The sequence below is a fragment of the Rhinoderma darwinii genome, chromosome 1, assembly GCF_050947455.1.
Source record: "Rhinoderma darwinii isolate aRhiDar2 chromosome 1, aRhiDar2.hap1, whole genome shotgun sequence".
Lineage (NCBI taxonomy): Eukaryota > Metazoa > Chordata > Amphibia > Anura > Rhinodermatidae > Rhinoderma > Rhinoderma darwinii.
The window spans coordinates 44,562,973-44,578,577 of record NC_134687.1 but is presented as its reverse complement, the minus strand read 5'-3'; the positions used below and the strand labels follow the sequence as shown (position 1 = coordinate 44,578,577).

General features: G+C 40.6%; 1 protein-coding gene across 2 annotated transcripts in view; it reads left to right on the top strand.

Moving 5' to 3' along the window:
* Nucleotides 1–15,605, top strand: part of RAB28 (RAB28, member RAS oncogene family) — a 139,378-nt gene that overhangs the window by 48,262 nt on the left and 75,511 nt on the right. For both annotated transcript variants that reach the window (XM_075858186.1, XM_075858195.1), the window contains exons 3-4: nucleotides 6,601–6,689; nucleotides 13,366–13,495. In XM_075858186.1, coding sequence (XP_075714301.1) covers nucleotides 6,601–6,689; nucleotides 13,366–13,495 — 219 coding nt within the window. The remainder of the gene's footprint in view (nucleotides 1–6,600; nucleotides 6,690–13,365; nucleotides 13,496–15,605) is intronic.

Sequence of the window (15,605 nt, the reverse complement as noted above, 5' to 3'; positions counted from 1 at the left end):
ACCAGCGAGTCCTGATATGTGAATGCTGTTTTATGCAAGGCAGCATGAAATTGCTGGCATTTAATAGACCACTAAAATTTAGTGTCCCAGGACACTCATAAAAATACAGTTTGAGCATTCAAGATGTTTCAGTTCATGGTGCAAAGGAACCATTTAGATGCTGGTTGCAGCACATTGCATGGAAAAAAGGGGGATTGCTGACGCTAGTTAACTATTTTATTGCCAGAATGTTTTAGGCCCGTGCAGGATGTTTAAGACCGCACAGTAAGAGGAAGGCTATATGCCAACACCTTGTGAGGAGTGGACCGTATAGATGGGGTGTATTGTCTTTTCATGGATATCACATTGGCATCATAGGCTTCCACATGACTTGGTTATAGTTTAGCCAACTGGTTAAAACATTTTTACAGTTTTTTTAGTTACATCATGTCCTTTTTTTCTTATTCATTTTTTTTCCCTCCTATTATCTAAGGCTTTTTTTTTTTAGTTACCTTTCATATTACACTGTGGTTTATCTGCACTTTGCAGACATTCATGTGCCCTCACAGATCAGCACTTAGGCCCCACATAAACATATTCTCTGCCGTCTTCTAGGGGAGAATATTATGCCTCATGGGCTGCAATATGGGTTTTTACTACAGACTGCCATATGCCTCCGTCCACTCTATATGAGGCCTAACTGTGTAACTGTTGTTATAACTCCCACAATGCACTCCACTCCGATAACCGGAAACAAGCAGAATTCTAAAAAGCTGCTTTGGACCTGAATGGAGGAGAAAACTTCTTAGAGTATTTGCAAAGTTCTTCACCATTTTTTGTAGAAATGTTGGAAACATATTTTTTGGTAATGGATTTTTCCCTAAATCACACAAACCCTTACTAAATTCTTCTAGTATTTGCTTGAGATGAGCACCATAGAAAGCTTATTTTGACAAGAGTACCGTCGGTGTTCGTTCAGGTATAGTTAGGACTATTTTTGTCTTCACATTGCCCTGTGTCCTCCACGATTTGGTCTCCACATGCACACGGGTCTGATGTTAAAGTGACTGTCCAATGTGCGGACACCTGGTGAGTATTTTTTTTTGTTTGATCCCCCACTAATGATTAATATACCCCATTGGGAGGCCAGAAAGTCTGCCCAGTGCATAGTACATTAGGTGGGGCTATAGAAAGAGCTTTTGTTTTTGCCCAGGGCACTATTTCCTCTAAAAGCAGCACACCTGTACACAATTTTTGTTTGTGACAACTAGTTACTCCTCATGCCCGAGGAACCTTTTAGGCCCTGGCTCCCTCTATGCTAATTTGCTGTAGTTAGCCAATGGGGTGGAGTTGGCTTCCCTGCCTCTGATGCTGACCAATTAGTGCAAAGCAGCTTGAGATTAGTTTACGCCCTGTTGGCTGACTACAGCAAAATAGCATATAGGGAGCCAACACAACAGTGGTCTATACCTCTGGAATGGAGGGTTCAAGGAAAAAAGAAAAACAGCACTGGAATCAGGAAGACCACGCTATTCAGGTCAGTAAACCAGTTCAACTTCTATGACCGAGTGACAGGTCCTCCTTAACCAGAGTGACCATCTGAAACCTAGTACTTTAGTTGGTAACACAAACTCGTATTGCAAATAAATATTAAATTACAATAGTAGAAACTTGAGTTAATTTCCAATTTACAAAATCAATCTGCGGGCTGCATCCGATATTGGATTACACCTCTCAATTCCACAGAATCAAGCAATGATACAGCAGCTTCCAGCATGAGCACCCACGATCATAGATAAAAAGGTTGTACATACGAGACCCTTTATGTTGACATATTTTTCAATGTGAGCCCCAGTCATACACTACAACAGGGGCCCACCACCTTCGGCACTCCAGCCCCAGTCATACACTACAACAGGGGCCCGCCACCTTCGGCACTCCAGCCCCAGTCATACACTACAACAGGGGCCCGCCACCTTCGGCACTCCAGCCCCAGTCATACACTACAACAGGGGCCCGCCACCTTCGGCACTCCAGCTGGTGTGAAACTACAACTCCCAACATGCCCTGACAGCCAAAGGCTTTATTATTCCTGCCAAGGTCTGTCAGGGAATGCTGGGAATTGTAGTTTTACAACAGCTAGAGTGTCAAAAATGGCTTACTACTTCTTTACGACTTGGGAAGTGATATTACATCAGTTACAGAAAATTGACTACTGCTTCACAGCCCTGTGTCCGTCAAACTGTTGAACGCGTTGGAATCTTTTAGACTTATTCATTTACAGCTGTGTCGTTTCTTAGATATCTGGAAATTTTAAGCACCAATTGTCAGTGTTAGGCATTTTATGTTTTTTTTTTTTACTGTATAGGAAAGTAGTCTGCTGCGCTTTCCTATAAAGTAGACCACCGTAAAAAAAACGTTATATACTATAAAGTGTTTTTTTTTGTTTTGTTTTTTTGCATGGGGGCCAATGGGCAATGTATGGCATGTAGAGGCATATGTCGGGCCTTTACCTTCGACACATACATCAGGAGATTTCACCTGTGTATACTGTACATCAAATGTAAAGGGGAAAAAGGTGATGTGAACAGAGTCTAAGCTCTGGATTTACATGAAAATAGATCTTTCTAGGATGAGTATTCCCTCCGCAGTGATCCGTCACCGCGCCATGGACGTTTTGTATTCGGCTCCAGTGGATCTGATCGTTACGAACATGTAGAGATCGTGTTCCAGCATTTCCTAGAAACAGATAGAAAGTAGTTTACAAAATAAACATAACGGGCGACGTGCCACCGACTAAATCAGTTTGACGTTAGTGGAAAGTGTAACGCTCAGGCTGCAAGTGGAAGAAAGTAGAAAACATCCTTTTTGAAGTCGAGAGAATCCTTTTCTTTTTTAGAGCGGGATTCATGCGCTTCAGATTAATGCAGCTCTGAATCACTGGCCTGCTGCTGGTCGCTTCACTCTAAATGCTGTATGCCTGCGGACGAATAATACATCTCACTACAAGCAGAACCGGAGCTGAAGACCGCCGGTAGACTATGGATCAGCGACCTGTACGAAGTGGATGACTGACACATACGATATTTATATGCAGAGCATACTTACTGCGTAGTTCATGGATTTCTCATCTAATGACATTTATATTTCATACAATTTAGAATTTAAATTGGAAATGACTGGCGGAGATATGTAGACATGATGCCCCTACTTTGTGTATTGAAAGCCTGGAGCAAGTTCCAGTATGTAGATGTAGGTGACCTGCTCAGTTCTTGGGCAGGAGGTCAATTGAGACAGATTGGAGGTGTACTGTATGGGTGAATTTAAAATGATATATCCTAAAATAACAGCCCTGCAAGGTATATTTATGTCATATGGATCTTGTTGAATATCTCAATCAATCGCTCCCTGTGCTGGCATTTTGACACGTCGTACAACCTTGTACATCTTTAATTTAACTTCTACACTGAAATTACTAAAATCTGACGTCCAATAACACAAAGTCTGATAATCTGACGTGAATGACCGGCTCCTGTGTAGACATGTATAAACATCGGCCTGTCAGTCATCGCATAGAGGGGTGTGGGAGTTCTCCCGTCATGAACACGCCGGACTCGTAACTAGGATTCCGCTGTATTCTTTTTGTGCTCTTATTAGCCAAACGGCACATTATTTTTTCATGCCGGCTTCCCCGCCCCTTTCTGCGGTGATTGACAGGCTGATTTATATACAAATAGCAGCCTGTCAATCATCGGCCTGAGGTTTTGGCTACTAGGAGTAAGTACCTGTATCTGTAATATGCTGCCCCAATATAGAGTAGCATATTAATCTGAGAGATCCGCTCTAATGTACATTTTATATACGTTTCTAAGGCTGTCCAATAATCCAGAATAACAGATAATCGGTCACTTGTCTGTTCCTGTTGGTGCCGAATTAAAGGAATTTTAGTGTATACAATTCTTATCGATAAAATGTGACGTTTTGGCCAATTTTAATTTAAAAATAAAATTTATACATACCAAATTACTTAGGGGTAGATAAAATAGGGCACACTTTTACTATTTTTATCTTTTGGTTTCCTGTCGTTTGTTTTGTGAAAAATGTAGAAAGGTGAGAGCAAAAAATAAATTTGGTTTCAAATTGTACTGTATAATAATAATACAAAATATTATTAATATTACAACAGCGGTATTCTTCTTCTTGTGATTATTTTATTTTTGCTCACCTGAGGTTTGTGAGGAATTGATGAGACGAGCAGGGCCACCCAAGTAGTTATTTATTTATTGCATTTTCTTTTGGTATATTTTTGTATTTCATACATATCTGAAAATCCCGACTTATGCTGTTCTACAATAAAAATTACACGTTTAATGTTTTGTCATTTTCTTAAAACCCCCCCTCATTATAAATCCTGAGTGTACCAGGAGCACAGGAGGGTCCGACAAGGCTTTACAGAAGAAATGTCGCAGCCGCTGAAGGCGTTAATTGTGCAGCGATGTTTATCCCAAATCACATAAATATTTTTTCGGAGACCAATACAGGGCAAATACCGGCCTATTCTGGAATGCTCGTAACCCGGCGTGCTGTGTAGTCTAGATGCAGTCACTGTGCACATTTTATAGCTCCATACGCCGGACCACTGAATCCGGGACTGCAGAAAGAGATTTGTTCGCTTCGCAGACAAAATACCTCCAGGAAGTTTGTGGGTATAAGCCAGCAGAAAGGCCTCCACTGTGCAGGAGATATTTTAAGCCCTTCGTGCTAGAAGTGGGCAGGCGCGTGTTTTCACTTACATTTTGGCCATGCAGCACTTAAATTTTAGGTTAACCAAAGAACCTAGCATAATTTTACGAGTTTACTGACTGAATTTCAGGGTGGCTTTATACAAATAATCAAATGTTACCCTGTCCACAATCACAACTTCAATGTATTTTCTGTTATTTGCCATTCAGAAGGCTAGATTTGCTACGTGGCTGGAAAGTTTCAGTTTGATTGACTAGAACAGTCGAATTCCACTCTTTATGTAAATTTTATGGGAGCATTGGGTATATTGAGCTTGATATGTGTATATTCTACATATTTAGGTGTGTGTGTATGTATATATATATATATATATATATATATACACAGATGTAGCAGTGCTGAATTTGTCACTATGTTTGTGCACTATGATCATTCCCTCAGGATAAGGCTTCATACACACACTTCAGATTCGGTCTGGAATTTGCATCCGTTTTTAAAAACACAGCCTGGATTATACATCTTCCCTGTTTTTTATCAGGTAGAATGATTTTGGAGGTTACGACATTCTAATGCGACTTAGGCCATATTCGCGCAACCTGCTGTCAAATCAGCCATGAAAAAAGTGCAGTTTTTCACGACCGTTTTGCATCCGTGCAGGAGTTATTTTCACGGATACCTCATAGACTTGAGTCTATTGAGGATCCGGAAAGCAGGCAAAAATAGGCCTTTTTTAATGGCCCATTCACACAGTCCCTTAAAAAAATGGCCGTGTGAATAGCACCATAGATGTGCATTGATTTTACTGCAGCCGTGTGACGGCCGTTAAAAAAAACAAAAACGTCCGTGACGCGGCCGCTAATTCCTGGTGTGTGAATAAACCCTTAGGCTGCCTGATGCCGTTGGTCGGCCGAAAACCATTGATTGGAGGAGAGCCGCTGACTGACAAGGATCTCCATCTAAAGTGTTTCCTGCACGTCCTTTTCACAGGGACGGCGGAAGCCATGAGAAAGGGGCTGTTCGTCAGCGTTCTGCTGAAACCTCTGCTCATGACGGAGACACTTTACAGTATTCCAGTCATTACATAATCAAAAAAGCTGTTTTCAATAGGGTTTGTCTCCTAAATACCACCACCGTCCATATTTCATTTGAGACCCCCTCTATGAGCTAAAACGAGAGCTGTTGTGGTTCCGGCCCGTTTTGTGCATTGCATGGACGGCCGTTTGTTTGAATGGCCACCTTGTAATGCTACATTTAACATTTAGATGCTGCTTTTATTCACTCCTAGTTAAAAAGGTGTTCTCTTCATGAGACAACCCCCTTATAGCCCGCCATGGCAGATTGCTTTGTAACTCTTCCAAGGTCGTCTGATTTTTATATATATTTTTTTTGCCATCGGAAAGTTGCAAAACGCACACAACCACAAGCCGTCGTGTAGGCCAGGCCTTAATAAATGCAATAAGTACTAGTGTTCTCTGATTACGTCTCATTGTCTAATGTTCCATTTTGTTGAATGGGCAAAAATTCCCGCACATACTCTCTAAAATTCTGTAGAAAGCCTTCCAGAAGAGTGGGGGCTGTTCTAGCCACCAAAGGGGGACAACTCCATATGAATGCCTATGTTTTGGAATGTCTAACAAGCTCATGTCGGTGTGATGGTCAGGTGTCCACATAGTTTTACATATAGTGTATCTTTTGTCCAAGGCTTAATAATTGCTCTCCATGTTTCCTGTGTGACCTAGTTGGACATTGTTTTGCACAAGTCACAGGATCTCATTTATTATGCCCCAGGACAAGGAAGCTTCATTTCTGAAAAAGTCATCAATCATTTTCTTATGCAAATATTACAGCGACTGTTTTTTCCTTTCTTTCTTCTTTTAGGAAATTTGAATGTTACTCTTCAAGTGTGGGACATTGGAGGACAAACGATAGGTGGCAAAATGCTGGATAAATATATTTATGGAACACAGGTATTATAATGGTCATGTCTGTTCTTACAGTACAATGCAATGCTAGAACTATCACCAGTCATGTACGATGTACCGGCCCAATCATTTATGATCTCATGTTCTCCATCCAGACAGTCTATCTCTTTGTCTGTTCTTTCTTTTTCTTTTTCTTTTCTTTCTTTCTCCGCCTTGACGGTATGGCAGCTGGCCAACAGGACACAGGTCACAGTCTATAGTTCGTATAAGTGTACCTGTGGTAGCTCAGACAGTAGCAAGACCGGTTCGGCTGGGACTTGGGCAGCAGGCAGACACCAGGCGTGGTGAAGCAGGACAGGCGTGGTACTCAGCTCAGCACGACTCCAACTCAATACGGCACTTGACCAGGATAGCACGAGATACAGGTAGAAGGGGCAGAGCCCTTCTTATAGTCCAGGGTGCTCTGGGAGCAATCAGCTCAATCTCACACCTGTGTGCGCTCTGGCTCCTTAAGGCTGGACTAAGCTTGCGAGCGCACCCTGGTGCTCACTGTGGAACAGGACGGATGCATGTGCAAACATCTCTGGAGAGAAGGACGTCCACCGGATGGAAGGAGTTGGACGTTAGTTTTTCTCTTTCTTTCTCTCTCTCCGTCATAGTTTCTTTTCAAGTCTTGCTCCTTCTCTGTAAATTCTGTAGTTCATTCTGTTCTGTAAGATGGAACTTCCTATAATATATCGTGTGTGTGTGTGTGTGTGTGTGTGTGTGTGTATATATATATATATATATACATATATATATATATATATATATATATAATTACTATTAAGAATTTTCTATGGGATTGGCCAATAAATGTACTTTAACAACACACGTTAATATAACCACTCGCTCTCCTCCACTTAGCTGTAGTTTTCTAACAACATACTCACAAAAGAGATATTAATTGCACATTAGTCTTTATTCTTTCTAGACTCGATTTTGAAAAAATGCTTGTAAAACGCCTTGCAGAGGAAAAGAAGCATAAAATGCACTAGCCAGGATGTTACATGCCTGAGCGCTTTTACTTTATTGCAAATCCAATGTACGTTGCTAAGTAAGACTTTCATTTTAAGGAGCAATAAGGTTTAATATTAATATAATTTGGATTTATGTAGAGATGTAGTAAAGCTGTCTTGACCTGGCTTTCCAGTTCAGCACTGCAAACGGCCTTGTTTGTAGATCCCCAGCTGTTACGGAGAGACGGCTTCTCATTTCCAGGCATTGTGGCTTGGGTCAGATGTGAAAATCGCAGTAATTAGTAGAGGATTTTTGGGGAAATCAACACCACAGGTACAATTTTCAGTGCACATGTCCCCTGGAGAGGGAAAGTGGGAGAAAAATAAGTGAAATAAGTAAAAGAGGAAATTAACAATGATCCTACACCCGGAGTGTAATCATAAACTGCTAGGATGCCGTGGAAGTAGTGGAACCGAGCCGTAAAAGAATGACAATTTAAATGGAGGATTGATCATTTTACACCAGGGTTTCTATACTATTATTTTGGTCTATGTATAGTTCATTGGTCCTTTTGCCCCTATGTATTGATTCGCTATAAAATAATGCAAATCTTGTATTAAAGTATAGCTCAAGAGACACTTTGCATAAATGCAAGCCAATAGTAAAATTCCGTTATTCCGGCATACAAAAATTCTTGACATTCTGGCAGCCTGACACTTGTTTTCAGCTCACAACTTCAGGATATTCTGAAATCTCACAAGACAAGAAGGAGAATACGGAGTGGAGAGAGCCTGTTTTTCTATTCCTGAGGCTTTTCTACACTTCAAGGCTATGTACACCTTTTCCAGGCTTTTTTTTCTTTACATTAAATCTGTTTTTGGGTGCTTATAAACCAGGAGGGATGGCATATTGCAGAGTTGTAAGAATAAAATATCCAGAATTGTTATTTTATGTGAATGTTAGTATTTCCTAAATCAAACGTAAGGAGACGTGACAGGTTTTCCTTGAAGGGGTTATCCGGGATAATTAAAAATTTGATGGCCTATCCTTATTTGCTTGTAAAAGTAGTAAAACATTAAAAAAACTGTAAATTTAGAATCGCCGTAATCGTATTGACCAGCAGAATAAAGTTAAAGGGAAGGTGTCATGTAATTTATTTATTTTTTTCTCATCATATTGCTTTTAATATGATATTAACATAAATTTTATTTATTTGTGTTCTCAAGTTCTACTTTTTACTTGGTACTTACTTTTACTTCTCTATGGGGGCTGCCATTTTTTTTTCATCTCTGTATGTGTCGATTAACGACACATACAGAGATGGAATACGGCACATACAACCCCATAGAGAATGCGAACGGGAGCCGTTCCATTCTCTGAAGCATACGCCGTCTGTGTGGGAACGGCGCATGCGCCGCTCCCACACAGACCAAAACGAAGCTCGTTCGCAGAGCGAAATCCGGCGCCATTTTCATGTGGACCGGAAACCGCTGTCGGACAGTAAGATGACTACTTCCGGCTGCGGCTTCCGGCCATATGTTCAAGGAAGCGAAGACGCAAGGAATAGGAGCGGAGGCGGCGGCGGCAGGAGAAGGTAATTTATGTTCGTGTATATGATGTGTGTATTATGTTCGTGTTATACTGTCTGCTGAGCACTGTATCTAATCCTCCTACACTGTGCAGTCGCTCAGAAAATGGCGGCACACAGTGTAGGAGGTTTGAAGATTCAAACGCTTTCTTCTCCTGGCACTAGCCAGAAGAAGGGAGGGGGGATTGTGTGAGGACACTAGAGAGAGTGTCCACCCCAAATTTGCAGCATAAATCAATCAGGTTGCTTTACCACATTGACCATGCTGCAATTTTGGGAACTGCTCCCTCTAGTGGCCAGCAAATGGAAATGTTATAAATTAGAATCTAATTTATAATATTTCCTGACTTGTGAAAAAATTAAAACAATGTGTAATCACTTAAAAAATAATTGTTTAACTAAAAAAAATAAAAAAAAATAAGTTGATGTTTTTACCTCACGTTTTTTTTTTTCAATTGCAGCCGACAAATAATTTTTATGGTACTCTTAAATGGTCACAATAAAAACTACAACTGCTCCCACAAAATATAAAAATAAAAAAAGTTATGGCTCTTGGAAGGTGGGGAGTGAAAAACTAAAACGAAAAATAGCTTGGACTTTAAGGGGTTAAGTTAGATGGGTTGCGTTTGGTGTACAACAGTCTTCGTCATGCCACAGATTCTCAATTGGATTGAGGTCTGGGCTTTAACTCGACCATTCCAAGACATTTCCCCTTAAACCCCTCCAGTGTAGCTTTAGCAGTATATTTAGGGTCATTGTCCTGCTGGAAGGTGAACCTCTGTCCCACCTCAAATCTCTGGCAGACTGAAACAGGTTTTCCTCAAGAATTGCCCCGTATTTACTACCATCCATCTTTCCTTGAATCCTAACCAGTTTTCCAGTCCCTGCCAATGAAAAGCACCCCACAACATAATGCTGCCACCACCATGCTTCACCGTGGGATTGGGATTCTTGGGGTGACGGAAAGTTTTATGTGCCACACATAGCATTTCCCATGATGGCCAAAAAGTTACATTTTAGTGTCATCTGACCAGAGAATCTTCTTCATGTGTTTGGGGAGTTTGCCACACGCTGTTTGGTGACCTCAAAATGTGTTTTCTTATTTTTTTCTCTAAGCAATGGCATTTTTCTGGCCACTCTTCCATACAGCACCACTCTGTGTAGTGTACGGCTTATAGTGATCCTATAGACAGATTCTTCCATCTCCGCTGCTGTTTTTTGTAGCTCCTTCAGTGTTATTGTTGGTGTCTTTGTTGAATTTTGTATTTGTGCCATATTCTTTCCATTTTGTTATAATGGATGTCATGGTGCTCTGTGGGATATTTAAAGTTTGGGATGTCTTTTTTTTATAATCCAACCCTGATCTATTCTTCTCCACAACTTTGTCTCTGACCTGTTTGGAGAGCTCCTTGGTCTTCATGTTGCTTAGTGGTGTAGTCTCAGGGGTCTTTCAGAACAGGAGTGTTGATACTGAGATCATGTGACTGATCATGTGTCACGCAGGGTTTGTGGACCCACTGGGCCGCCTTGGCGGTATGGCAGCTGGCCAACAGGGAGCAGGTCAATGTCTATGGTTCGTATAGGGTACCTGTGGCAGCTCGGACACTAGCAAGGCAGGCTCGGCTGGGACTAGGCAGCAGGTAGACGTCAGGCGAGGTGAAGCAGGTCAGGCGTGCTATACAGCACGGCATGACTTTGGCTCAGCACAGTACTCGACCAGGATAGTACGGAATGCAGGGAACAGGAACACACTAGGAGACCATTGCATAGACAAACTAGGGAAACAACAACAACGCTCAGGCATCGAATCAGGGGGCTGGACCCCTCTTATAGTCCAAGGTACTCACGGCCTGATGCTTCATCAAAGTCCGGTGCGCGCTGCCCCTTTAAGAGCGTGCACGAGCGTGCATGCGCACCCTACGGGATCCGGCTGAGGTGAGTGGAAGCGAGTGCTGGCGTCTCCTGGGATGGAGACTGGGGCCAGCGCTCGCCAACTCATGGCTGCGGCGAGTGGCGCTGATGGCCCGCAGCCACGGACATGACATCATGTGACACTTTGATTGCACACAGCGCGACCTTATACAACTAATTATGTGACTTCTGAAGTTTGGTTTGACCTTATTTGGGGATTTCATAGCAAAGAGGGGCGCATACATGTTCGCTACCAACTTTTCTGTTTTAATTTATTTTTTTTTACCAAGGTAGTTTTTTTATTTTTTTATTCCATTGTAACAATTTGGACTATTTTGTCAGGTCCATTACATACAAATACATTTTAAATGAATTTTAATTCCATGTTGTAATGCAACAAAACTGGATAAACACCAATACTGAACAATAGTGAATACATTTGCAAGTCGCTGTAAGATCTGCTTCATTTGGGGTTTCACATCTTATTGGTGCATCTTCTTTACTTTTTTGGTAAATGGTTGTGTCTTAGCAACTTTTTCCTGATCAAATTTTACAGGAAATAAGAGAGGGGTTTGTTGTAGAACCTTCTGTCCAGTCATTGACTAGCCATGCTGTATCCACACATGTGCTCTGTAGTATATAAATGATTGCCACAACTTTTGGATACAATTTACGTTAATTGACTTGCCAAAATGTTGGCCAAGCTTTTGGAAGAATGTAATTATTTTACGGACTTTTCCAGGGAGACCCTATTTGCATTTGTGAATGAGACTATTCACTTTGACTATTTTGGGAATTAATTTCTTTCCAAATGAACTTGCATATCATGCTATTCATTAATTCATGCTATATGGCTTGACCCTACGACAGCAGGATGCCCGACTCGAGCGTAATTATGAGTCAAATATAAACCTATGTAATAAGGGAATGAATGTTTTCAATGTTTTAAACCACCCAAGAAATGTCCCATTTTACTTTTATTGACTAATAAAATAAACTTTACATTTTCCATTCGATTGACTAACTAATGAGTTTTAGATAAATTGTCACCAACTTTATCTACTCATTATACGGGTTATACTACATTTTTTAGAGCCATATTTATAAATTTTTTCTAACAAAGAGAGAGATCCGTAACAAGAACGAATAACTAGAAAAGGAAAAACAAATGGGAGTTAGGAACAGAAAAAAAATTATCCATATCGGTGAGGGAGTTATGGAATATCCGTACCTATAGGTTGTTAATGCAAAAGAAAAAAGAAAAATTGGGTACTAAATTCTACCTCTAGTTCATTTCAATGGGAGTTGGACGCTTCTTTTTCATGCTAGCTGATTTTTTCAGCTAGCGGGAAAAAGAAGTGTCCTGCTTGATCTAATGGCGAATTCCACTTGAACCTCTCATTGAAGTCAATGGGAGGAGGAATCTTCCTGCCGAAGGAAGGAATATTTCTACGATGGATTTTGCGGTGGGACCCGCTACGCAAAATACGCCTTGTGAACTGACTCCAATTCAGAAATGGGTCAAGAAAAAACATGCAATGTGTCCTGTGTTCATTCACAATGCAAGTAGAGAGAAAAAAGCCGCACTCACCTTCGTTCGTTCGTTCGTTCGTCTGCTGATCGTATCATTCTAAAAAAGTTAAATATTATCGTTGTCGGCAGCACATCTCCATGACGCGCTGCCAACATTATAATAATGGATGGGGACGAGCGATTGGAGAAACGAGCGCTCAACTCCATACATCGCTTCTTGTGACTGGAGCAAACGAGCACCGATCAACGAGCTGTCTAGTTGATCAGCGCTCGCTGCACCGGCCAAAATTGGCCGGTGTAATAGGGCCTTTACGTTACTCTATTTAATAGCATCATACCTTTTGAATAAAGACTATTTCTCCTCGGATCTCTCTTGTGGACTCTGTTGTTACTCAGCAGTTGTGTTCTTATCTATGTTGAAACAATTATCTTCTGCTAAGCATGTCTTTGTTGCTGCTTGTGCCACCTATAGATAACCTCAGTTAATCCAGTTAATGCTTGCCGAATATTAATGTTTGTCATAGGATATAAACATGCCAGCCATCGCTATTTTGTCTACAGTAACTCTAGTTTAACATTATTTATTAGTCTCATAGTTGCAAAATGAATTGATTTTACATGAACTGTAGTTATTAGTTCTAAGGGAAACGAATGATTCTGTGGCTTACGATGTATAACACTCTCTTTCAGGGAGTTCTTTTGGTATATGATATAACCAACTATCAAAGTTTTGAGAACTTGGAAGACTGGTTTTCTATGGTAAAGAAAGTAAATGAAGAATCTGAAACACAACCGTTTGTAGCTCTTGTAGGCAACAAAAGTAAGTGCAAAAAAAATCACTTGAACTCTACACCACTGGTTTATGTAGTATGTTTGTTTGTATTTGTGCATTTTGCTTTTACATGAAGCAACCAGTAACGTCATAGGTTGGCAAGTCCTCAAATCAAGGGTCGTCCCATATGTTCTGTATGATCTCCATACTTACTTTTTATTAAAGGGCTATTCCTATCTAAGACTTTTATAAGATTTGCCATAAATGTCTCATAGATGTGGGTCCCAGCTTTCAAACCCGCAGCAATGTTGTGCACGCCAGCTCGGCGGTGTCCGTAACTCCAATAGAACAGACTGGGGGAAGACGCGCACATGTGCAGCCACCTCTCCATCATTTTCCACCTGGTAGCAATAGCCGCCTCAGTAGGCGGGACGAGGAACCCTCTTCTCTAGATAGGTGCAGGTCCCAGAGCTGGTACCTGCATCTATCAGATATTTATGGCATATACCATAAATGTCTTAGATGGGGAAACACTTTTATAAATAGGAAGTATAGAGATCTCTTGATAGGTTTCTATATCCAGTTGTATCGAAGAACCATTATTTCTGCGTTTAGAGCACGGCCCATGTCTTTATTCCTTTTTATATTTGGATGTAGCACAGTCTGATATTGAGCCAATAGCCAATTTATGTTTACAATAAGAAATGGGTGAAATATATAAAAAAGAAATCTGGATAAAATGTACAGTGATCAGGTCCGCTACGGAATGGAGGAGAGCGAAGTGGAGGCCACAGTCCGATCCATCAGTCTTCCCTCCAAAACCAATCAGAATACAGTGAACCGAGGGCGTTGGTCTCCTATTCTAGTTGCGGGGATTCCAGGGGTCGGACCCTCACTAATCTAAGATTTATCACCAGTGACTTTGGTCAGTAAAAATGGCACTTACCACATCAAATGTTTGACAAATGTGTATTTCTTGAGCTTATTTTCGTGTTCTTAAGTAACCCTGCCTGCTTAGCCTGTTCACTCTCTGAGATGACTCCAAATGTGTCAAGACTACATTCCCAGCAGAGATATTATAAACAGATATTAACCCAGGATGTATGGGAGCTGCACTCCCGTTGATTTATAGCGCCTTTGTCTCAGGGCCAGTGGTTATCTGCAACCTCTAGTGAGGGTAGGAATTATCAGGCACCAGCGTACCAAGGATGGATGAATGATTTCAACATAAAGATATTAACCAGACCTGTTCCCCTGTTCTCTAATATGGACTAATAAGTCAGATTTTTAAACAGTCTTCTTGACAGACAGGGGCAAGGAGGAGAGAGTGTCAACCCTAATTAAGAATGTTGACTGTATGTTCTCTGCAACCTTGATGGATCGTCCTCGTAGGGAGATCTCTCTGCAAAAAGTGAGGGGCTGTTACAGCGTGAAGTTTAAAGGTTACGTGCTAATGTACTTTTTAACTGGGGTTTTCTGCTTTCAGCCATGATCTACGAGTATTATAACCCTTCCCTCAGAAAGCAAATTTTTGTCAATGCATAATAGGAGAGCTTAGTGTAATGTTTTGATTGAAATATATAAAATCAGGATCAGTATTCTCATTGGTGCACACGGTTAGTTTAACACTTGTCAAATTTGCAAAAATTTTAAATGTTCAATATGTATAGACTTTTTTTATTTCAAATATGTTTATTTGTCATGTGATTTAACATAGTGATTTTTTTTTATTTTATAATAATAATTATTGTTGTTGTTTTTATTATTTGTCATTTAAAAAAAAAAAAAAATCTGAAGAATCCTACAGATATACAGAAAAAGCCTAAGGTGGAAGCAGTAATAAATATGTCATAAAAAAGAATTGCTGGGATATTTGCTTAATATAATATAATTTTTTTTTTTTTTTCATATTTTACAAAAGACCTACATTTTTTAGGCATTTAGGTCTTACACAATAAATGGTATAGATGACACAGTAATCTCTCAATATATATATATATGTATGTGTTATATCAAGTCCAGAGTCAGCGCAGCGTCTATCAGGAAATTTTCGAGCACTTCATGCTTCCCTCTGCTGACAAGCTTTATGGAGATGCTGATTTCATTTTCCAGTAGGACTTGGCACCTGCCCACACTGCCAATACCTGGTGTAATAACC